Here is a 25,733-nt window from a genome sequence, read left to right as displayed (position 1 = left end):
GCCAAGGGAAGTTAGACCGTTGAGAAACTTCCCACTTAAAAAATCACGGCTGAAATAACGGTTCTTTCCATAGTTTTCCAAAGGTAGAGATGGTGACTTTCTTTGTGTTTTGCTTTTGGGCTTTGGAAAGTCCCAAGGATCAAGCATTGCAATAAATAAAGATAAAACCCTGGCTCTGGCCTCGCACTTCTTTAAAGACTCATTTCTTTCCCAGAAAATGTCCAGAGCACTTCTGGGCTCCCCTCTAATCCCAGCTGTTTAAATCACCTGTGAGAGATTGCTCCTTTAAACAGTTCTCTCTCACACTTGTGGATATGTCCAGTTTCTGCTCCTCCTGCAAGGGGAACTTTTTAATTCCAGGTTTTTGGGACCTTGAGACCTGGCTCATTTTCTCTTAAATTTTCCAAATGGGATTAACTGAGTAATACTAGCTCCTCTCGGCCAGAATGTTCGGATTATGTCTCACTGTGCACCTCACAAACTCCTCTCCATGGGTTCCAGAGAAGGGCTGGAGAATAGCCTGGATTTGATTTCATACATTACTGCTGAGCGAGGCCTCTCTCTCCTGGATCTAATTCTCACTGAGCCTTTGTCTTCATGGCCAATGATTTCCTTGTAAGTCACTTGTCAATCTTTCTGGCCAAGAACTGAGAAGGGGAAATATTAAATGTCAAGGATTAACAATCCCAAGTGCAAGTACTGGATTCTTTCTGCTGAAGATGGACAGGGTCCAGTGAAGGGCAACTGAGTAATCTGGGTTGATATGTGCTTGGTGTGGGGTGGTGAGAAGTTTTGGTGATGAGGGAAAAGGTAAAATCAGAGATTCAGAGAGAAGGAATTCCCCTCTAAGAATCAGATTATAATGCTACAATTTCCCTGATATAGCTGAAGACTTTAGGCATAACTGGACACCTCAGGAAACTGGCTATCAGAGGGAGGGTCTGGAAATTAGGTCTGCCAAACTGGGACAGGGTAGGGGTGGGGCAGAGGAGGAAGAGAGAGAAGAGAGAAGCTGGCCCACACTGCAGATCAGAGAAAAGTCTGATGGGCTGCAAGGTCCTGTAGCCAAGGGGACAGTGACATTGATTTATAGCCCATGCAAGTCATCAGAATTGGAACCCCAAGAGCAGCAATACTGGGCCAGGAGTTGGGGTGGGCACGTGGTGACTGGCAATCAGAAATACCGTCTTCAGGCAGTCACGGGGACGTTTGTTAGCCATGTGGTGCACTTGGTCCCAGGGTGATCTGAGTGAGACTCCAGGCCGGGCATGGGGTTGGTAAGGAGAGAAAAGCCAGGCCTTGGAGGAACTAAAGTATAGGGTAGGTTCCCAGGACTGAAAACGCAGGCACAGGGAATGAGGCAAAACCAGCACGGAAATATCACCCAAGCCTGAGCGCAGCAGGCGGTCCAGGCCCTACTGCAATTTGCTGCCGGCACCCTGCGGCAGGCGCAGAGCTCCTGGAATCCTCTGGCCCTGGCAGGGGGCTAGGACTGGCCCTGGAGCCTGAGGGGGCTGGGCGTAGATGGAAGTCAAATGATATCAAGTGAAGGGAGAAGGGCTGAGGGGCTTGGAAGGAACAAAGTCTACATTCTGTCTTTAAGATCCTGAAAAAAATACAATTTAAAAACAGCATTCTAACCATTTTGACCAAGAAAGGAATTACAATGAGTTAATTAATAACAGGTTAAACCCAAACATACTAGGTCAGCTGGGATTTCCCATCAGTTTTGGATTTCTCTTTGCTTTCCAGTTGATTTCTTGACATTCACCCTCCTTCTTACATTAGGCGTCTAGCCACAGAAAAATAATTTTACATTCAGGGTTTCCCTAGAATAAACCATACCAGCCACGCATTAATTTGGGGTAACAGCAAACCAATATAGACATAACCCTGGCAGAGGCTTTATTGGCTAATTGGTCTCTGCTATTCTCATATTGCTCCAACGTTTGCATGCTAATCTCCAAGTCCCAGCAAGCCTGGTTTTCATTAATCTATGTGCTAATAAAATCTGCTTACACATGATTTCATAATGAGGAGGAGAGAAAAGAGAGCACTTTTTAGTTTGGAATGAAAATAAATTCATTTTCTTCAAGCAGCTAACACTGCTGATAGTTCAGCTTGCGCAGGTAGAGTGTTGAGGAATGCCGTCATTATTGGGGGGAAGGTATTTTCCGCACGACATCTAACGCTTTTGTCTTTTCAGGCCTCATTCACAGAGTGGGTGGCAGGTGCGAGCATGTGGCTCCATGCATCGGGAAAGGTAAAGAGCGAGCGGGAAGAAACACAGACTTTATAATGTGTCCTTCTGTGCAATGTGATTCACCCAACAGGTCTGATAGGGTTTTTCATTGCTTTCGGCATCGCCATGGGGAAGATGGGAGAGCAGGCCAAGCTGATGGTGGAATTCTTCAACATTTTGAATGAGATTGTAATGAAGCTGGTGATCATGATCATGTGGTAAGTGGGCTTGTTCTTACTTCATCATGGTGGGCGGGGGGGAGGGGGTGAGGTCTTGGCATCCCCAGAAAATACTGAGCCCCCTCAGCAGGAAAGAGTGGGCGGGTGTGGACCAAGCAAAGTGCTCTCTGGAAAGACTTTGAGAAAGGAATGCAAATCTCTTCTTTGGAGCTTTTCCTAGAAAATGGGATGAAAAACTAGCCCTTGGGCAAAACTCTATCTGCCATTTGTTTTGTTTTATGTTTTTTCCATTGATTTTTAGAGGGACTGGAAGGGGAGGAGAGAGGAGGAAGAGAAGAGAAGAGAGAGAGATCGCCTGGTTGCCTCTCACCCATGCCCGACAGGGCGGGCACTGCACCCGCAACCCAGGTAGCTCCTGTGCCTGGGAATCGAGTCACAACCCTTTGGTACAAGAGCGGGCGCTCTAACCATGGAGCCATGCCTGCCAGGCCTCTGCCGTTTGTTTTGTATGGCCTGAATGAGTTCTGTGTATTTATTTTGCTGGGGGGGGGAAATCAAACGAGTCACACTGTTCTGCAATGCATGGACATGGTACGGAATTTACAATCGGGCCATAAATAAGGTTTTCCTGGACCGCCGCCACACCTGCTGCTTCGCGTATTGGGGACGGTGGCTATTGTACTAAAAAGTGGAGTTGAGTAGTTCTGACCAAGACCGTGTAGCCTGCAAAGCCTGAAATATTTACTATTTGGCCCTTTCCATACAGCGTTTGCTGATCCCTGCCCTGAAAGAGAAAAAAAAGAGAGAGGAAGAGAGATACGCTGGAAAAACCAATCAGTAATACTGAAACCGAGCAGTATCAGGAAGCTAAGATAAGCCCGAAGGGGACATGGCATGACCCACTGCTCCAGTTTTCTGGTGTCTGAAAGCAGTGTAGTTTTGACCTGGTTACTCATGACTCAAATAGAAGAAAAAAGAGGCAGTTCTTAGGCCATGCAAGCAAAAGTGAAATCACAGAGGATATATTAGGACTATAAATACTCTTAGGAATCTCACCCCACCCTCTACTTTTACAGAAGAGAAAACTGTGGCCCAAACACACTAAATCTTGATTCTTGCACATGATGATGATAATAATAAAAGCTATCATTTATGACTTTCTTTTATCGGCCAAGATCCATGATAGGAGCTTAGTATCTATCAAATGTAATCCCAACAACACTGCAAAGATGAATTATTATTCCCATTTTACAGACAAAGCAACTGAGGCTCACTGGGGTGAATTGGCTTACCTAAGGTTATGTAGCGAGGGAGAGCTGGAGTTCATACTGATGTCAAAATCCTTGATGGGTAAGCGGGTGGGGTGCTTTGGTTTAAATCATCTAAGCAACGTCATCTCCACTTCATTTTATGTGTGTTTATGGTCTGTGGTTTTCAAGCCTTGGGTAGCCCTGGAGATCATGAGTGCCCATTCTTTCACCAAGGAAGCTGTGCTACCTTCTGTCACCGGAACCTCCTAGTGGTCCCTTATCGGATAGATTTTCACATGCATTGGTTTCAGACCCTTATGATGGTCCCGTATGCCTGACTAAAAAAGACCCAACACAACAAAACCATTTTTAGACCAAACCACATCTGAGTTCTGTTTGCCACAGGAATTCTGGGTGATGAATTCCCCATCTCTTCATGTCCCAGGCCTACCCACCTTCACCCTCAACCTCCCCCTTCTATGAGGTGCATTCCACTGAAATTCTACCTTCTTTCTCTCTTCTTTTTTTTCTTTGGCTCCTACTCCCACCTTACAAGGGCAAAAATCTGTTCGTTACTTTTTTAAAATTTTTATCTCCACTGACCTGAACACACTGATGTGCTTATAGTAAATTCTTATGAAAACTTCAGGTCTGAGTGGGCTAGCTGAAGACCCCAGGGTCTCAGATCATGAAGATGTTCTTTGTGATCTCATGAACCATATTTAATAGATCTAGCTTGGCCAGATCATTGCTTTACTGTACTTTTAAAACATGAAAAGGATGCTAGTAAATAATGTGTTGTTTGAGATTATTGTACTGATTCTTCAACTTCCCAGGCAACACTAGATTTCTGAATGTTTCTTTTGTGTGAAGACTTAAAGTCATACACAATGTGATGCTGTAAAAAGTTTTAAAAAGTCTTTTCGATCCATTGTGAGCTTGTTGAGAATTTAATAAATGGTATTACGTAAAGCAGAATAGACCTCTTGTTTCCTAGAACTTCTAGCAGGGTGAGCATCTTTGCTCTAAAAATGCAGTTCATATCTCTGTATTATGAAGCCAACAATGTGGGCATCGTATGAAAGCTCCTTCCTTCATCTGTACCAGCGTCATTTCCACTGAGCCCTTGAAAGAAAGGGAATCTTCTAGGAAATTAGATGAGTCATGGGATAAAATGCAGCCCTTTTTCTCCCCAGGGGTAGAGGGGGTGTGGATCAAGAAGTTTCCCATTCACTGAAACCAGGACTCCTAAAGATTTAGCTAATATCCCAGGAGATGAAGAGCGATTGTGAGTCAGGAACAAGACCTACGGAATGATTCCTGACAGCTGTTTAGTTACCTCATCCAGGCAGTTAGGAGGGTGTTACATGACATGAGATGCCACTTCTGCACATTTCTTTCATTCTTAAGCTGCCTCGTCAAAATTTGATAACAAAGAGTGTGAAAAGGTTCTGGATAAAAGAGTCAACCACTCTTTCACTGACCCCCTCAAAGCTTAAAGAATCGGAGTTCTTGGCGTGTTCTTCTATAAGTGGTAGTAAGAATAGTAATAATAGCAATTTAACATTGAGGTGGTTGCTATTATTCTAATAACTATTAAATTATAGCTTAGAGTTATTAAATTCTTGCTATATGCTCAGCATTGTTTCAATTACTGTAGTCTACCTATTTATTACTGAGAAGATAGTAATTATTATAATCATTATTAAATCATAACTAAGACTCACCAAACTCCTGAATTAAGATTATTAATATTCCAATTGCTTTATATGCATTAACTGATTTATTTTTTACAATAATACCAAACAAAAATAAGGACTTTCATTAGCCCCATTTTCCAGATGAGAAAACTGAGCCCAGAGGCTGACTTGCCAGGCGTCGCACAGCCTAAGGGATGGGAGCCGTGTGAAAGTGGTACCTAACTCAACTTCCGTCCGACTTCAGGCTCCTCCAACTTCAGGGGCCTCCTACTGCTACCTGTGGGACTTTGGGCAAGTCAGACGCACTCTGACCCCCACATCCTGATCCGTGAAATGATTGATTATAAAATCCATATCAGAGAATTGTGTGAAACTGAGCCCAACAGTTGTGGAGCTTTTCCTATGCACTGGCACCTGTCTAAGCACTTTACATGAACTAGTATTATTATTGTGACATTGTGATTACCATTACTAGTCATCAGCTCTATCCAGAACCTGCGTTTCTCTCTGTTCATGAATTCTTTAAGAAGCCTGCAAAAATATATGATTTTCAAAAGAGAGAAACACTTGATTTTTGTGTGATTTTCATATCCTCATTTTTTGCAAAGTTCTTTAAAATATTTAATCTTAAAAACTTAAACAGAAAGTAAAACTTTTTATAGTCTCACAATGATAGAAACATAAAGTGAGAAGTGAAATCTCTGCTCACTCTCTCAGTTCTCCCTCCCAGTTAGCCCACCACCATCCATCCATCCATCCATCCATCCATCCATCCATCCATCCATCCATCCATCCTTCTGTTCTTTCACTCCACAAATATTTTTTCAGTACCCTTTCAATGCTAGTAAGAATTTTAGGCACTGGTGATATAATGGTGAATAGGACAGAGAAAGATTCCTGCCCTCACGGAACGTACATTTTACTGAAAGGAGAGAAAAAATAAAAGGAAGCAAATAAAAATCCGTATAGTAACCAGTGCTACAAGGTCAATAGACAGGGAAAGAGGAGAGAGAGTGATGGGAGGAATGGAAGTAAAGAGCGAACTCGCACAGATGGGTCAGGGAGGGGTGTCTGGAAAAGTGACTTTTGGTGAAAGCGGGAAGAGTGAGAGGGAGGCAGCTATATGAAGAACCTAGAGGAGAATTTTCCAGGGGGAACAAATAGCAAGTGGAATATTTTTGAGGGTCGAAAGGAAGGTCTGGAGTTGGTGAGAGTGGTGGTGGCGGAAGGTGGTGAAGTTGGAGAGGCGGGCAGCCCACGGGGCCCTGCAGGCCACCTTGGTGAGTTGAGCTTTTATGAATTTGCAGTAGGAAGTCCCCAGAGGGTGGCAGCCTGGAGGGTCTATGAACTAATTTCTACTCGAACCTGATGAAAAATTCTAATCCACGTATGGTAACTCTCAACAAAAGTCACCCCTTGGATATCCAGAACACCTCTGCCTAAGTGGCCTGGGCAAAATGTACGTTTGTGTTACTTCCTGAGCCTGAGTACCAACAGCGCCTTTAGGTAATTGGAATGTATCGTTAAGTCTTTATTGACACAGTCTTCCAATTCTGAGTTCTCTTGGGATTCATTCAAACTGACAGACTGGCATTGCTGTTGGAAATGTGTGGGACAGAACCAGAGTGGCTTTCTGGCAGGACTGAAACCAAAGCTCCTAACGACTTAACTCCCTTACCTCCACTCCCAGTGTCTGGCCCACCGTCTGTCCCATGACTGAGAGTCCTACATTAATTCAGTGGATTAAGACCAAAGAGGCCTTGAGTAAACTGAAACTAAAGTAAATGGTTTCCAAAGGCTAACCAAGTAATATCCGCATTACATCAGTTGCAGGTCTGATTTTATTCCTTGAAACACTGGTTTCCAAACACGTCAGAATTACCTTGGGAACTTGTTTAAAATATGTGTCCCAAGGTGAGCTCCAGGAAATTCTAACTCAGTAGGTATGTGATGGGCCCAGGGAACACATATTGTTACCAGGCAGTCCAGGTGATTCTGAAGCAGGTGTCTACGAAGGCACAGAGACATTGAAGGAGTTCTGGGTATGTTAGGTTCTCTGAATGAGTTTGTGTTTGTGGAGTAGAGAACAGTCCCTAAGAAGGGCATCTTGGTGGGAACCTTAGGATGACAAGGACTGAGGTACAAAGTGGGCAGAGGAAAGAATGGATGATTCAACAGTAAGAAAAAGACTCGACAGGCCAGTCCTGGATGAATCAGTGGCTTTGAAAACAGTGCCCAGAGCTGAAGATACAAGCAGTCTAAGGGCCACATGGAAGCCATTGCCTCCTCCTAACTCTGTAGTCATTTCCTTCTTATTTAAAAGCTGGTCCAACAATTGCTTGGCATTGTTTGGCTTCAGAACACTTACTGGAGCTATCAGCTTCTTTATGCACTTTGGTTTAGGCTTTGATTGTTTGCTTCAGCTCAGAGGCCTCGAGTGGTGACCTTGGACCCTGGACATTTGCCCTTTCTTTTCCATGCAGGGTCATTTTCAACGAGATAATTCATTAACATGGAAACTCAAGAACTGAAAAGCTCCAGCTTCTAAGCAGAGGCTTAAACTGCTTGTTTTGAAAACAGGTGCAGGGAATTAATGGCCCTAAAAGACATCATAAAACAAAGACTCTTTCCTTGTCCTAATAAATACTCATTCTAGTTCTGGAGACCAAAGTGTTTGGGTCAGCCGGAGCCCTGCTTGCCATATTTATTCCCCCTAACACTCTACCTTCTGGCCTTTGAGTCCACTCTCCATTTATAGTGGGAATTCATGTTTCTCTCAGAGAGCTGAGTGCTCCGAGGTAACCTGTCACCGATCTCGAGTCCATCTGGCTCTGCTTCAGCTGTGTCCTCCAGGGCACTCTATAGCTGGTCTTGCTTGGCGGAGAGCCTTGGAAACATTTTCTCTCCATTCTACAAATTGTCCCAGAAGAGCCGGAAAATTGGATGGCACCCCAAACAGCTCATAATCATGTTTTTCTGGCCATCTCTGAAGGGTGATGGTGCTTTGGAAAGAATTAATCTCTTGGTTTATGAAGATAAATGCTTGTTGGCTTTATCGGAAGGTACATTTTGCTCAGTTATTTACAATCCCAGGGAACAGAAAGAGCTGGCCCCTGAGACTCCCCTGCTGATCTATGGGATGCTGTGACTCTAGGCACACCAGAAGAATGTAAATGACATGACCCCGAGGCCTGCGAAAGCAGCCCTTAAAGGAGGTCAGCCCCCACCCCAGGGAAAGGAGAAGTGCCCTAGGAAGCTCACCAGCGAGGAGGGCAGCAGCTATGCTAATGTTTTAACCAATTTGTGTCAGTTACAAATTGCCTCTCAGGAGAAGGTTCCTCTGGAGAAAACACTTTGCTCGTAGAAACATCCACAGTTGGGTGGCAGTAGCCTGTGAGATGTTTTAGAAAGCCTCAGCGCTCAGACTTGACTCATTACGCGATGAGAGCCCACGGGTGTATGTAGGAGAACAGAGCATACAAGGATCCCTTCATCGGGAGTCGGAGAAGCAATGGGGCTGCAGGGCTGGGGGAAGGATGGTTGACAGTGTATACAGATGCGTGTTCCAAATGTAATCCTCGCAGCAACCCCTTGAGGTTGGAGGGACCTCTCTAAGCCTAGACTTGCACATCTGTAAAATGGGAATGTCAGCAACCAAGGTCGTGCAGCTGGTAAGTGGCTGGATGAGCTCCATGTTTTATGTTATTGTGTATATGACTCTCATCTACTCCTTACAGCTTTCTTTGAGCCTGGGAAGGGCTTGCTCCAGGCACAATTACAAAAAATAACAAACTACTGAATCTGGCATAGGCGTCCTCTCCCTTTCCTAATTCCCTTACTCGACTCAGGAGCCTTATTCCAGGATTTCATTTTCCTCACAGTCTTGTCTTCCTCTTATAATTCTTAATAAGGTATCAGCCTTCTCACAAACATTTTCATTTCAGTTGAAATAAGCAAGTCCAAGCTCCAACAACCCCAGATTGGGTAATAAAAAAGGGACGCTGCCAACATGTGACAAATACACTTGAGATGAGAGAATTCTGTTAGTTTACTCAAGAGTGAGGAAAACTGCAAATTGTTTCCCAGAGCTCTGTGAGATAATAATAATATAGAAGTTAAAATAAGTTTATATAACATACATTGGTATAGGGTCAGTTGTCTGCTTATTTACAGAAAGCTACGGTTGCTCATTAAAGGGAAGTGGATTGTGTTTGTAGGGGAAAAAACCCTAGTCCTGGAGTTTTGCAGACCTGAGATGGTTCTCCTCTTGCTTTCTGCTTTTGTGGTCTTGGGCCAGTTATTTAACTTTGTCCAGCCTCAATTTCCTCATTTGCCAAATAGTAACAATGAAACCTAGATGTTAGGGTTGTGCTAAGAATTAAATGAGGTGATGTGTGCGGAGCGCTCCGTTAGGGAGCCAGCATCATTGTTAGAGTCAGTATGGAAAGAAATACTTTCAGACTTAGAAGTGATAAAACCACATTTCTCTCAATGTACTGTTTCGCTCAGATGGTTTTCTTGTTTTGTGTTTTCTCTCTCTTTCTCTTTCTCCCTCTTAAATATGTTTCCTATCTTCCAAGGCAGAAACAAAGCAAACACCACTTTATAACTTGCCTAAACTCTAATCAGCTCTCTGAGAAACTCAAAATCTGTTGCCAATTTTCAAGGAAGGAGCTGTGGAAAGAAATCAAACAAGATTCTCAAGGGCCTGCCCTGTGGGTCTCCCAACTTGAAGCTTGGTGCTTACCTATGAGATGGTCAAGCTTGTCTCTGCTATTCCTAAAAACCACCCAAGCAACAAAGGTTGCCTTTGGATTTTATATCAGAGCAGGAACCACCAAATCCATGGACCAGATTTCAGCTAATGCAGTTAGTCTGGAGGAGCACGTAGCATCTACTGAGTCATGGCCCTCTCAGCAAAACTCTGAACAGATGCCAAGTTTACAGCAGGGCGCAGCAGCCCAGGGAGGCCCGGATTTAAGTGCCAAGTCCCGCAGTCTCGTCAGTGTTGTCTTTTCCCTTTATGTTTTCCAGGTACTCTCCCCTGGGTATTGCCTGCCTGATCTGTGGGAAGATCATCGCCATCAAGGACTTAGAAGTGGTTGCCCGGCAGCTGGGGATGTACATGGTCACGGTGATCGTGGGTCTCATCATCCACGGGGGCATCTTTCTTCCGTTGATTTACTTTCTGGTGACCAGGAAAAACCCTTTCACCTTCTTCGCTGGCATTTTCCAAGCTTGGATCACTGCCCTGGGCACCGCTTCCAGGTAGAAAAGCAGAAACTGCCTTTCTTTCTCTCTGCGAACTGTTTTCCCTCTTGACCACTTCCTCGGTTTCCAAAACCGTCCCATCCCAACGTTCAGTGAGAACACTTTGGACATCTTATTAAGATATCTTTGAAAAAGGTGAACACTTAGTATTTTTGGCTCCTTCTAGGAACTTCTGAGCTTTCTGATGACCATTTTTGCCGGTAGCCCACTGTGTTGGAAATATGACCTCACATGAAATTCCTCAGATGAATGCATGCTATTCATCTACATGCCTAATTTGCCAAATGTAGCATTTAGTTATTAGTTTTAAATGTTTTCCAAAAGGATGTAACAGATGTTATTCTAGTTAAGAAACTCTGCTGCCCATGATTTGAAAAAGTGCTATCACAAAACATCAGCCTATCGGAGTAATTTTCCAAAAAGAGAACGAACTTTTATAGGGAAAATGGTATGTTAGGTGAGATTTTTCAAACGAACCATAAGTCAGTCAAGTCTCTGACCTCTGCATGAGCCTCCAATGGATCATTCTGCCCCATCGATTTTGAGAAAATCAGGCTCCTGGCATTGATTTGACCAGACATTGACTGAGAGTCAGTTCCTTCTTCATTACCTGGTTCAAGCACCTCAGAAGCCAATGAGGACTCCGAATATATTCAGAGAAAACAATTTTATTTATTTCACCTTGCAATGAATTTAGCAAAAACAAACAAAGACAAATACATAAGAAATGCTTGGCAATTCATTCTTGCCATCTGCAATAGTTGTTTGTATTTCCTTGGGTCACAAACCAAGACCGAGGTCATAAAGCAGGTGGCAGGGAGGCAAGCAAACCCATGGCTCAGCATTATCTCTCGAGTCACAAGTCGACAGGTCCTTGTTGCACTGCCAACGAGGTGGCCGCTCCGTGACACAGGGCCACTGCTGTTCCAAGGCTAGTGAGCAGGCAGTCAGGTTTTCCTTAAGTGACCTAGCAGGCAAATAGTGGCGACTGTCTGGGAAGTCAAATTATATTTCCACATTGCAAATCAATGAGAATCCAGGACTAGTAGACTGTGGGGTTCCAGAAAAATCTGAAATATACACAGTCCTGGGCATGTAGATTCTGCATGCAGTTTCCTAAGGTGAAGGGAAACACCTTAAAATTTGCCTTTCCTTTTTTAGGCTTATAAATGTGCTATGGCTAAATTTCTCTATCCATAAAGATCCTCTCTCTTTGGAGAAAAAGTAAATCTTTTTTTTCTCCAAACATAAAAGTAATTATGTTGCATTTTATTTTTGATTTCTGGTTATGAGCGTGGTATCTGCTCATTGTGAAAAAGCTCAGACAATGAATAAAATATTGAAGAGGTCAGTGAACATCACCAGTGACCCCACCACCCAGTGATCACGGGTGCTAATAACCTTCTAGTTCGTCTTTACAGTTACGTATCTTTCCAGTTCTTACTATATAGCGATATAGTAAACCGCTGTTTTTCACTGGTCAACATCTAAAAGTTACATCTATCAGTGTAGCTCTTTCCACTGTTTTAAAAGCTGTTTAATAGTGCTCTGTACGTATCCCAGTACCACCCCCATCCCCACCCGGCGATGCGCATTTAAGGCGTGTCTATTAAACGGGACGGTGACAGTCGTCTTTGCAGATACGTCTCTGCAAGGCCGTCTGACGACCCCCTCAGGATATGCTTCTAGAAGTGGGCTTTCTGAGCGCAGTGGTAAGCATGTGGGCCGTCTAAAAGCATGTCACCAGATTGCTATTCAGGAAAGCGCCTTGGCTGAGGTCCCACTGCATGGGTGTGGGGGGACGCCCAGCACCACCTACTCACAGCGCTGGGGTTATCAGTGACTTCAGTACTTTCCACTCTGATTTTGAAGAATGACCTCATTGGACGTGCATTTCTTTGATTACGAACGAGAGGAGGAATTTTTTTTTTTTTCTTCTGGTTGGCCACCGTGCCCTCCCCTCCCTCACTCAGTGAATTGTTTGAGATCTTAATTTCCTGGTGGGGCATTCATCCTCTCCTGGTTGGTTTGCAGCTCTCTTCATGTATCAGAATAATATTAACTCATGTGTCAAATGTTACAAATAATATCCCCCACTACTTTACACTTATCTTAAAATTTTACAATCCTTTTTGCCAATAGAAGTTTTTAATTTGCATGTTGTTACAGCTGTCAGTTGTTGCATTTTCCTTTATTATTTAGAATTTCAGTTTTGCTCAGGAACATCTCCACAAAAGATAATGAAACATTACTTTATATTTTGTTCCAATACATTTATGGTTTTGATCTTTAAGCTATTTCAAAAATATTATAATTATTCTTTCTTTCAATAACTAGACAATTATCCCAGTACCTTTATAAGATAAGGTAAATCTTAAAGGGCATATTCGTATTTAAATCAGACAAATGCTTGGGTTATTTGGCCAAAGCCACACAAATGCTAGACCCTTTTTTGCTTTTTACCCTGTATTTCATTTGGGAAAAAAAAAAAAGAGAGAAACCAATGTGGTTTTAATCTTCAGTTAAAATGTGGATGTGGAATTTCCTTTTTTTTTTTTTTAAGAAAAAACTTTTTAAAAAGCCAATGTGATAAGAGTCACGTACTGAGAATTATCTTTGCCACCATGGCCACAGCGGGAAAATATGGAGCCCAGGACAGCTAGCTAAATATCCTTCCCACCTCCTTGGGCCTTGGACTGAATGGGGATTTGGAGGGAGGGGTTGACCCCCTTTTCTCAGTGGACACAGAGGCCAGTGTCAGCGAGGCGGAGGGAGGAGGAATGGCCTGGGACACACCTCTCTGCCTCCCTCCCACTTTGGTGCATGCTGTTAAAACTAATCTGGGGAACAAAAAGAATCTCAAGTATCTGATAGTTATTATTAGCAACATTTGAAGACTCATATGGCTACTGAACCAGGGTCTCAAAAAACAATGTCGGAATGTGGGAAGGACAGGAAAGCATAAAATGCTCACGTCTCAGATCGAATTGGTTGGTTATATATAGATTTTTAAGACACAAAGCCTGACCGGTATAGAAATTGAAAATATGTTCATGCTTTACCAATTATTTTCCCTAATCTGTGTAATTATCTAAGGACCCCTTTGATGACATTTTGGGAAAATGGATGCAATAATATGAATTAGTGTATTCCAGTCCTCCCAGAAATGTCCTTAGATTCATACCATTGAGATTCCGGAACACCACCCACAGCTGAGCAGCCATTTCGGACCAGTCAGGGTGTCCTGGCAACCCTTTGAAAGGGTCCTAGGAAAGCGTGGGGTGGGGGAGATGCAGGGGGGAGAGGCATAAAGGGAACCCAGCTTCTTATTAAAGCAGCGGGGACAGCAAGCCAGGTGTGATGGCATCCCCACCTGTGAATGAAGCCAGACTCCAACTTTTCTCCCTAGGTTTATAAGATTTTAGTAACGAGAGGTCTCCAAACGTATTTTCTCCCTACCTAAGACCAAGGAGGGGGCCTGAGGCAGGCCCCTAACCTGAAATCACAAAGAATACTCCAGTCAGAGGACTCTGGCTTCCCTAGGTTGTTATTAGTAACTTGTGGGTCAGTGGTTAGATAAGATGCAGGTTTAGGTGACCCGAATTTTACAGCTTCCAATTCCTTGGTTCAGAGCAGGCCCTGGAATCTGCATTTCAAGTAGCTTCTCTGAAGCTGAGGGTCCTCTCCCACTCTCTGAGAAACCGAGACCTCGGCAGGTGCTGTCCAGCTTGGCTGGAGCCCTAATTCTGACTAGTAGGAGGAGAAACTGTGACTAAGGGTGTAAATGCAGGAGAGAAAAAAGCACTGTCTGCTTTGAAGGTTTGCGTAGGAAAACCTCCCAAAAACCAAGAGCCTAGGTCACAAAGCTCTCCTGTGGCAGTGTGGGTGTTTGGCACTGCTTTCCTTGTTACTTAAACCTTGAGGCCAGTCCACCTCGCCTCCCATGCACCTCTACCCCATGGAAATAATATCCTGGCCTTCAGCAGACCCGATCCTACAGGTCTCCTGTTTTAGAGGCCACATGGCCACATCAGGCGCTCTGACCTGAGAGGCCGGGTCATGTGGTTGCGATTCCCCGTCCCATGCCCGGGAGGAGCGGGGGTGAAGTCACTGCAAAGCACATGCTTCTCTGCCCTGTGTCGCTGGAGAGGCTGGAGAGTTGGCCACTTATCAGGGAGTTGGACTGCCTGTGAGGGTCCCCAGTGAACTGTTAGAAGCTCGGGTTCAGGCTTAACGGCGCTGAGCGTGTTTGTCCAGCATCTGCAAAAGTAGAGGCCCAGCTCAGGGCAATTCCCCGGGCCCGCACCAACCCACGTCCTCATCTTGCTGGAATCGGCGTCCCAACGTGAAGTTGCGGGCCAGTCCTCATTCCTTTTCACTGCTGACAGCGGATTTTTTCCCTGAGCCATCCTTTTTCTCACATTCCAGTTAACGTGGGCAATCAGGTGGGCTTCGATATGAATCCAAGGTGGAAATAGTGACGGAAGGAAAAGGAGAGCTTGAAGCTCTGAGGAGATCTAAAACCCCAGGACCAATGAGAGGATTTTGCTGCCTGTTAGCATCTTAATAAGATTGAATTTGAGCCTTCAAATGCCTGGGTTTTAATTTGGCTCCAGACGCTGCTTTTTTTCTGTGTCACATGGCTCAACTGGAACAGAAGAACAAACACTCTGTGGTGGCATGCCAGGTCCTCTGCCTGCTTCCCCACGGTGGCCCTAACTCCTCTCTCCCCCTCTCCCCCTCTCTGTCCCTTAGTGCTGGGACGTTGCCTGTCACCTTCCGTTGCCTGGAAGAAAATCTGGGGATCGATAAGCGCGTGACCAGATTCGTCCTTCCTGTCGGGGCAACCATCAACATGGACGGCACGGCCCTGTACGAAGCGGTGGCTGCCATCTTCATTGCCCAGATGAACGGCGTGGTCCTGGACGGAGGCCAGATCGTGACTGTGAGGTGGGTGCGGAGGGTGGGTGAGGCCCGACCGGCCTTTCCCCTTCCCCGCTTCCACGAGCTCCGTTCGACGGGGCCGCTTGAACTTCAGTTCTCCTGGCAGCAGAGCGATGAGGAGAGAAGGGACAGGAGGAGCTGTCGGCAGCTCAAAGGCAGAGACTGCAGGACAGAAGCAGGCTCAGGCCAACGCCTTCTGCTCGTGTGGCACGTGGGAAGTTGCTTCGGAAACTTGAGAGTTGAATCTGAGCAGCCCCGTGATGTCGCGAGGCAGTTATTTCTATGCTCATTTAACAGAGGAGGAAGTGCAGGCTTCAAGGGGCTTGGATATGTCCAAGGCCATATCACTAGTAATGAGCTAGCAGGGCTGTGTCTGGGGCCAGCGTTATCCGACTCTGGATCCAGTTTTTCTTTCATTAAAATGTGCTTCCTTTAGCATTCCATGGGATGATGGATGAAATGATGGAATACTGCAAGGAAGAGATTCCTCAATACAACGTAAAACATTTTATTACAGTTAAATAGCAAATCTTTTAGTTTTTACTAAAGGTATTTTTTACCATATGTCTTCATCATTTAAAATTCAGAAAGAACGATTGCCTAAGAAGTCATTGAAAACACATGGCTTCTCCATGAACTTAAAGATCACACCTACTTGCCTATATTAATTTATCCAGTCCTCACAACCACCCTATGAGGTATGTACTTGTCTTTGTGAGCTCAGGCTGCTATAATAAAATACCATAGCCTGGATGCCTAAACAATAGACATTAATTTCTCATAGTTTTGGAGTCTGGCAAGTCCAAGATCAGGGTGCTGGCAGATTCAGCTCCTGATGAAGACCGTCTTCCTGGCTTGCGTATGGACTCCTCCTCACTGTTTCTGCTCGCGTGGCCTGGCCTTGATGTGTGGACAGAGAGAGCTGGCTCTCTTAAGTTTCCTCTTATAAAGGCGCTAGTTTCATCATGAGGGCTCCACTCTCATGACCTAATTACCTTCCCGAAGCCCATCACATTGGAGAATGGGGCTTCAACAAGTGAATTTTGGGGAATACAACTCAGTCCATAGGACTACTATAGAGGAGCCTGTTTCCTCATCTGTATAATGGGGGCAATAATCACACATTCTAGGGGTTGAGAGCATTGCGCCTGGTATATAGTCGTCTGTCAATAAGTGTTAGCTACTAGTATTATTACTGTTATTGATACTAAATGAAATACTCCTAGAATATGAAAGAAAAAATGTGACAGTGACGTCATGAGGGAAGCCATGCTTCAGGTCAGAATATCAAGCCTTCTAAATCATGTCCTAAGAGACTGCATGTGAGACTGCCAGAGTCCCTTGCTTTAAAACTCAAAGATGAAAAGGGCTCCTTAATGAAGCCCCTTCTTTTGAAGCCAAGCAAAGATGATTTCTGGTTCACAAATTGTAGGCCTTGAAGGCAACCACACCGCCCATCAAGTTCACACCATTCGATGGGAACATTGAGATGGGAGAACGGACCAGTGACCACGTGATTAGAATTCATTTATTTAGAGTTTTTAATGTGGGGAGGAATCAAAGGACATCAGAAGCAGCATGGCATTGGAATCAAGTAGATGAGTGCACAGCATCCAAGAACCAGCCCTAGAGAAATGCGCCAAGGAGGGGAAGGGAAAGCAGAAAGGGATAAGGGATGGAGGGGAGATCACTGCTCGGGGCGCTTCTTTAGAACTTAGAATTGCATGGACACTCAGCCCACGAGGATATGATTGGAGTGGAGAAAGAGAGGCAAAACCAGCTGCCAGGAAGTGTTCTCTTTGTAGAATTTGTCACACACAACCAAGAGGTAACCAGACAGTGTGGCCCTAGTGCAAAGGCATGTGTAAGAGTGACTCATAACAGAAGCAGCTGGGGTTGTAAATAAAATTATTGAGGCCAAGATTGTTGGAACTTGGGAAGTTCCCCTTCCCTGGTGCTTTATCCGGGTCAGGGAAATGGCTGAGAATTCCCACCTCTCAGCTCTTGGGGCTTTAGGGAAGTTTTTCATTGCAAAGCAGCCTCATCCTGTGGAGGTTTTCTGACAAGAATAATAATTGACATTTATTGGGGGTTGCAATGTGCCTCTGCTAAGTACTTTTTGTTTATTAGCTCCTGAGTCCCATGAGTGAGATCCCATTATTTCCTCCCCTTTCACAGGTAAGGAAATCAAAGCACAAAGAGGTAAAGTTGCCCAAAGTCATGTGGTTCATAAGTGGCAGAGTTGGGATTTGAACCCCGGCCATTCAACTCCAGAACCTTCAGTGATAATCACAGATGGATTATCTGTGACCTTCCTGTGACCCAGATGGAGCCAAGGAAAATGGAGTTCTCTAAACCCTGACATCAGCTCCACGTCGGTGGGGCAGGGGAATAGCACAGATGGGTTCTGTAGACCCCACCTAGGGAGGTATCTTCACTGTAACAGGCCTAAGTATGGAAGGAGGACAATATGGAAAAACAAAGAAAACCACAAAATGTCCTGGGGCCTTCCTTTCCTCATATGTGAAACTGGATAAATTCAGGTCCCTCCCAACTGTAAGACCCCAGGATTCTGTGCTTGGTCACACTGATCGCCTGGACCTTGGTTACTCCAGTTTAGGAGCCTGATTCTTAGTTTGGAGCTCAAGGAGCTACTCTAGAAACTCTAGAATTTTATTATTGTGAAGAAATCAGCCCCCCTTTGCTTTCCAGCACCCACAAAAGCAAGTTGGGGATCTGTATTTTCAGAAGCATCCTTCCACTTAGAAATGACAGCTTTTATAAATGGCCTCCAGGAAGGAGGAAGAAAAGTCACTGCCCTTTGCTGGACCACAGAGGCCCCTGGTGTCTCCACAGGGAGCTTGAACCCTCGATTAAACCCTTCTTCCAGAGATAACTTCAAAATGGTGCTGGGTGTGCCCTTGTCATTGCTTGGAAAGCAAATGACGAGATGCTTCAAACAGAAAACATCCCGTTATTTCATTATCATTTCTTGGCACCTGCTGTCTGAATAATGGATTTTCCAGTCTATGATGAAGCATCCAGGCATCTGAAGCCTAATGTCATTTGGAATCTGTTGATTTGTTCCCCTGATGTCCACTTAGTTGGGCTGGATATTTGCTATTCTGAGTTCTCATGTTAACATTGGCAATGGTCTTCTCAGACTCTTGCCACGTAGTCCAGAAGCCTCTGGTGCTCACAGAGACATAAAGGCGAAAGCAGAAAGAGTGGTGTTCCCGTAGGAGCATTAAAGGCGATTTGTTTTTCTTCTTTAATATTTCCTTACCTGATTTTAGAGCCAGGCTTTTTTAAATTTATTTAATCTGAGCCCTGTGATATTCTAGGCTACTTGAATATCATGATGGGGATAAGACTTCAACCCATGAATTTATAAGTTTCCACCACAGTTAAGCAGAATCCAAATAAATCCTAATTCGTGGGCATTGGTACTCTAGATTTCTCTACTTCTTGGGACGGAAAGGGGAATTTATGACTGTTGGGAACATGAAAGCTTAAAATTGCCAGAGGTGGTTTTGCCAAGGCCATTTTCTCTTCCCATGACCTGACCCTCTCTGTTCTCACAGCCTCACGGCCACGCTGGCAAGTGTTGGAGCAGCCAGCATCCCCAGTGCTGGGCTGGTCACCATGCTCCTCATCCTGACAGCTGTGGGCCTGCCGACGGAGGACATCAGCCTGCTGGTGGCTGTGGACTGGCTGCTGTAAGTGCTTGCAGATGGGGTTCTGCTGGGGACAGGACTACTGCCTCCAGGGGCGGAGAAGCTGCAAGGTTGCAGCCAAGATCTTAGCCAGTCCTCATTGCAACTCCCTCACTTCCTCCCTCCTTTCTTCTCTCTAACATTTACTGAGTGCCTATTTGGGAACCAAAGAAGACACAATCTTTGAGGGCCTCTCAGTCTAGTGGAGGAATCAGATAAATTGTAAGATAAGGTTAGAAGCTTAGCAATATGGAACCAAGTACTGATGCGTGCAAAGGATCTCAAATCATTACGTTGAAGAGTATATACTGTATGATTCCACTTATATGAAGCTCTATGAAAGGCAATATAATCCCTAGCAATAGAAAGAGATCAGTGATTGCCTGAGCCCAGGGGTAGGGGCTTGAGGATTAGCTGGGAAACTGCCCAAGGAAATCTTTAGGAGTAACAGAAGTGTTCTGTGTGCACAGGTGTGCATAGGTGTCTACACTTGTCAAAACTCATCAAACCATGCATTTAAAATAGGTACATGTATTGTGTGTAAATTCCTCTTCAACAGGGTAGATTAAAAGAGAGCACATGCATGAAAGGGTAGTGATAGAGGCACCATCCCAGTCTAGGACGGTAGGGCAGAGGGGGTAAATCAGGACACAGTGGGAATGGCTACTGAATTTGAGCACTCACCATGTGCCAACTACTCTAGTGAGCACTTTACATCTTCCTCTGACAACTCCTGAAAGTTTGGTGGTATTACTCCCATTTTATAGATGAGGGAGCTGAGGTTGAGGGAGGTAATGTTACTTGAGAATGAACAGAGATGTAACCCTAGGGCTGCTTGGTTTTGGAGGCCACCACATTCATAATCATTCATATGTAAGTTTGTAATGGCAGTGATAGCTGAGCTGAATCACAACTGGCAGGTAGAAGTTACCCAGGTATACATAGGTGGGAGGGAAAACAGGATATTCCAATCAAAGCCAGTCTGCACAAAGGCACGGAGGTGGCATGGTGGGGACTGGCGAATGGTTTAGTATTGTTGGAGCACAAAGTGTGAGGCAGGGAGTGCCAAAAGGTGAGGCAAGATGGACAGTCTTAAAGGCCATGTAGAGAAGCTTGCACTTGACTCTGTACACATGGCCCAGCTACCTGTCCCAGTGAAATGTATTTTCCTAGTGTAGGATGCTCCCTGTCCATTCACAAAGGTGGCCCATCCAGCCAGGTGGTCCCCAGTATGGAGGTGGGAATTGATCCTTGCTAAGGGCACATTCAGGCTCATGTTCTGTGGGATGTGCACCGAGGTCTCCTGTCCAGTCTTGGAGCTGTATGACAGGGGCTGGTGAGTGCCATTGACTTCAGTGTCAGAGACAGAGTGGCAGTGCTGACGCAGGGGTCCACGGCCCATGTACCTACACGTTTTTAAAACTGCTCCACACGCTAGGGGCAGTTTTTCTGATATGGATTGGCTTTTAAGAACCAGAAGTCACATTTTATGGACTTGGGTTTCCCCAGTGCTAAAGTAAGTTCCTTCCCTCTATATCTTAAAGAGCGAACCATGCGCGTGGCTGAGGGAAAGGACATCGGGGAAGGCTAGAAGATAGCCTGGTCTCTCCATAAAACTTGGCAATGGTTCGGGGACAGAGCACACAGTAAGACTCATAAATTCATGCTAAACTTAACCACAGAATTGCTGCATAACAACCAGGGGCCTTTCTACACAAGAAGAAAGACAGAGAAAGCTATTACAATCCCATCTTTTTCTCCTGTGACTTTTGCTCACTGAGTCCTCCACCTCTTTGCCCCTGGAGCCTCTCAAACCTGTGTTGTCATCAAGGGTCCCTTGCCTACTGTGACGATATTGCCTAGTCTTTTCTTGGGCTTGTTTCTGAGGTCCAAAATTCACTGTTAGAGATTCATGTCTTAAAAATTATTATTATAGAGGCTGCCTCCCCCATTATAATGCAAATGCTTTTCAGTGCAAAAAAAATGCACTAATATTATCCAGAAATGAAGAAAAGGAGCTTGTATTTGTGGGTATTGCAGTGTTCCTCACATCTGTTGATAATTCCTAAAGAGCCCTACTGTGTGTTTCACAGAGGAAACCGGGAATCAGAAGGGTCAGGTCTCTTACCTGGGGCACAGGAAAGCTTGTGTGGCCAGGTCAGGGCCCTTCGCTCCAACCCACACAGCTTCCTAGTTGGTCCCAAGCAGGCCTAACAGTGGGAAGCTGGAGCAGAGAGAGGCCCAGAATTGGAAAGGTTGGAGAAGGCAGCCCTATTAGGGTCACCTCTGGTTCTACATGCTAACCAGAGGATTTTTTGCTTGACCTGTTTTTTCCCTCCTCTCAGGATTAAAAGAAAACAAAACAAAAAGCCTAAGTGGGGACAAATGGGGTACCATCAAGGTCTCAGCCACTCTTAGAATTCAAGTTCTCCGGTCCCAGGAGGTCAGCCATTGTGGGCCTGGTCTTCTTGGCAGTCATTTGCTTCTAAGCCTGTTGGATGAGACTCAGATCAGGAACCATCCAAGGCCCTGCCTACTTCTGACCTAAATGCTAGCAAATGGAATAGCAGGGCTGGGTCCTCCCTGATCACCCCACACAGGCGCTCGCGTGCTCACACTTGCACAGAGAGCGGGGCATCCTCACTCCAGGGCTGAAACGTGCTAGTGGAAGGGAGTTGGCTGAACAACAACAGAAAGGTTGATACGTTGGGATTATCTATACTGATGACACCGTATATGAGAAAACTTGATCCCAGGCTGGGTTGGAAAGGAAGGAGCGAATGAAGAGCTGTCCTCAAGTTCTGGGGTCTGCTCTCTGGCGATCAAGGGAGGAGGCGAAGAGGCAGGTGCCCTGGGTCTGAGCCCTTCGCTTGTCCTCTGTAGCACTTCAGGCAGGTTGCTTACTCTCTGGACCTCAACCACGTCCTGTGCCCAGGGAACCACAACTTATAGGTTTGAAAGCAGAGTCTAGACCTAGCGCCCTTGAGTGCCCTCTAGTTGTAAGACCCGCACTAGGATTCTGCAGGTGATGGAGGTTTGTAATCCAAATAAGCATGAATGTTCCTTTGGAGAAGAGAAGGGGAGAGTCGAGGACCCTGGGAAAATGTGCGTAGGGGTCTGTAGCTAGGTCAGACCTGCTCTGAATTAGTAATGAAGCTGCATTCTTTCCCACCAGCAAGAGGCGTTCCGGAAACACACCCTTGGCCGTGGGCTCCACGCTGTTGGGTGCCCGTTAATGTGTGAGTGGGGCAGGGGGATGAGTTGATATAGGGTGTAAGGGGAGAGGCTGCTCATTTCCGAGGTAGAGTGGGATGTTTTTTCCTCTAGGCAAGACTTGTAAGCTTTCATAACTCTAGCAATTTTTCAATTTAAAACCAAACAAAGCCTGCAGCGACATTTCATGTGCCACGCTGTTTGCCAACTGCTGGAGACCAGCCACCCCACCCCTGTCCGCCAAGCCCTGGGCGCTTTGCAAAGGGCAGGCTAGCTGCTCTGTAAATGTCACGGTGAAAACCAAGATTCTGGGCCCCAAAAAATGCCCGAGTCCTAGACTCCTAGAGCACCGGATGGGGGGGGCTGGTAAAACTAGAACCTTCCCCAAGTCCAGGAAGCTCTTTGTGTCAGGAATCCTTGGCAGATATTTTTCAGAGGCCTTTCTGACACCCCTCTCATTTGGAGGAGTCAGAATGGAAAACTGGCAGCCGGTACCAAGAGAGGTGATAAATACCTGGGTCTGGCCACAGGTGGGAAAAGAAAAGCCAAAATAAAGTGGAAGCCAAGTGGATTGATGGCCCATTTATCACGTGAGACTGCTGGTGAGGTCATTTCTGGGAACCCGTTTACTAGTTTGGGTATGGTTGAGATGGCCCTTAAAAGGAAGGCCTTAAAGGGCCTCCTCCCTGCAGGGGGTACTCCCCCATTAGCATCCATCCCTGAAGGAGATAGAGCAATGATTCTCAAACTTGAGCATGCACCAGTATCTCCTGGAGCTTCAGAAGGGCTGGGGTGGGGACCAAGAATTGGCATTGCTAACAAGTTCCCAGGGGAGGCTGATTATGCTGTGCAGGGACCTCACTTCCAGAAGCAATGGACTAGAGATGGGAAAGGGGAGCAGGAGCTCTTGGCTGTGGGGAGTTAGCATCTCTATGCTTTCCTGAGCACCAGTTGAGAGAGGTGACAGTTCATGCATCCATACAATGAAAATCAATGCAAAGGACGCAGGATGGGAATAGCTAATACTTAGTGACTGCTCCTTAAGCATTAGACATTGTTCTAAGCACTTTACATGGACTTGTTTCAAAGTTGCAACGAGTTATGAGGCAGCTAATAGTATTATGCCCGTTTTACATTTGAGGAAACTGAAGCTCAGAGAGTAGTAACCTATCCCAGTTTAGCGGATATTGAATGACTAAACTGGACTTCAAACCCAGATGATCAGGTGGTTGTTCTTTGGGGGTCCCAGGCCTGCCAATTTGGGTTCTCATTTCTTAATTTGACACATACACACACACACACACACACACACAACTGACTTAACCCCACTCCGTGTCTTGTGGAAAAGGGAAGCTATTCTTACATTCACCGTATCTCTGAAGATTCCAAGGGCTTACGCTGAAGTCTTTTGCTTTGATTTCCCACTTCCACTGAATTCTTTCCTTCCTACATCTTGCCTCATCTCCAGTCTGTGTCAAGCTCAGCGTGGAACGTGACCCTTTTCTGCTCAGTCCTTCCCTGCCAAAGTGTCTCTGATTCAATGCAGTGTAATTGCAGACCAGGGTGGTGGGGCTATCGATCTGCACTGCAAAATCATTCTTTAATGTATCATCAGAGAAGTACGTGCTCGTGGAAAAATGAAAGGAGGGGCAAAGCTCCGGAGAGTTATAAGATGCGAAGGAAACAAACCTCCCTTCACCTACAATTGGATCTTGAAGGGGAGCAGAATAGGCTACCCCTGAAATATTCCAGTTGCCATGTGGATTATTTTGAGCTGAAGGCAATCGAGACCCTGCCAGCAGGAAAAACTTTTTACCTCCCCCTTAACTGCCTAAAAGAATTTTGAAAGGGATCCTGTACCAGGAAGAGAGCTCTTACCAAAGATGACTTTTTCATTGAAAAGACTTCTCTGCATGGCGGGGCAAGCATCTGTTTACCAAACATCTGCTCCTCTCATCTGCCTGTGAATCGTTTTCCTTCCCTGCGAAGCCCCAAACCCCCACCCCTCTCCTTAGCTCAGGATGGTATATGAGCCTCAGCTGCCTGACTTGTTGGAAGTCTCATGTTTTTATGGGGCTTCTATAAGTACAAAACTAAATTTTCTTTTTCCTGTTTATCTGTATTATGCTCATTTAGTTACTAGACCAGCTGGAGAACCTAGAAGGGAAGGAGGGACAATTTTTCCACCCCTACAATCTCAAGTGTTGTTTCTCTGAAGTAGTCACTGTTAATAATTTTAGGTAATGCAAAAAAGTAAAAGTTTAATATTAGGCATCCCTTTCCTTAAAAAAGAAAATCCTTCAGTGTTCCCCACCCCTGGGAATCCCTCCCTACTTGTGTTTAGTCCCAGTCTTAGTGCTTCCCCACCTCGCCGGGCCCCCCTCCCTCCATCTCTGTGTCTTTCCCCAGCTCTCAGGACACAGCTCTCACTTTCCTAGGCAGGGTGATTTGGCTCTCTGTGTCTCCCTCCTCCTCCTGGCAGATCTCGCCCAGAGTCCTAATTTTCACCACCAAAACATCCAACTGATGTTTGCTAAACAAAAAAATAATTCTTTTTCTAGAGTTAATCTGCCCTCTTAAACTAACAATCCATCCCCACCTCCTTCACATTCCTGCCTGTCCCCTTCCCACCAGCCTGGTGTCTTAAAGAGGTAAACCATGGTGTCAGCCCTCAAAGAGCTTACAGTCTAGTAATGGGGACAGATGTGGTCAAAAAAAATCCCAACAGAGTGTATTAGGTGCAAAAAGAGGAATCTATGAGTGAGTGGAGGAATGAAAGAGGAAATGATACTCCCCTGATTACTTAGAATAATAATAATAGTAACAGCAACAACGATGGTGATGAAAAGCCAGGGTTGAGTGCTGAGTTTGTGTTGGGCTCTAGGTCAGGCCTTTTAGATGAAGAGTTTGGCAGAGGACCTCTCAGATGACAAGCACTCAGTGCATGTCAGCAGTTATTTCCTTCTCGGCATGCTTGGAGGTGGATATTATTTTCCCTACTTTACAAATGAGTAGGCTGAGCAGGAAGGGCTAAGTAACTTGCCCTGCTGGAGCCAGGATGACAATCCAGGCTGGAATCCAAATTCACACTCAGCCAGTGCTTCCGTGGGCTCTCCTTCCCTTTCCAAAATTCAAGTGGCTTTAGTCTTTGGATTCCCAGAATTGTGCCAGCCTTGTCAGGTCTGGGGCCTTAGGTGACCCCTCTACCACACTGGGCA

The 25,733-nt window shown here is 45.4% G+C and overlaps 1 protein-coding gene across 9 annotated transcripts in view; it reads left to right on the top strand.

Moving 5' to 3' along the window:
* The window catches only part of SLC1A2 (solute carrier family 1 member 2), a gene marked incomplete at its 3' end in the record, with an annotated part of 120,756 nt that overhangs the window by 79,464 nt on the left and 15,559 nt on the right, over positions 1-25,733 (top strand). For all 9 annotated transcript variants that reach the window (XM_081152986.1, XM_081152989.1, XM_081152985.1 and 6 more), the window contains exons 6-9: positions 2,334-2,460; positions 10,406-10,639; positions 15,398-15,592; positions 19,171-19,305. In XM_081152986.1, the coding sequence (XP_081009112.1) occupies positions 2,334-2,460; positions 10,406-10,639; positions 15,398-15,592; positions 19,171-19,305 (691 nt within the window). The remainder of the gene's footprint in view (positions 1-2,333; positions 2,461-10,405; positions 10,640-15,397; positions 15,593-19,170; positions 19,306-25,733) is intronic.

Source organism: Miniopterus schreibersii (genome assembly GCF_964146895.1).
Source record: "Miniopterus schreibersii genome assembly, chromosome: 12".
In the NCBI taxonomy this organism is placed as follows: domain Eukaryota; kingdom Metazoa; phylum Chordata; class Mammalia; order Chiroptera; family Miniopteridae; genus Miniopterus; species Miniopterus schreibersii.
Note: the sequence above shows the minus strand (reverse complement) of the source record. Positions and strands in the feature narration are given on the sequence as shown.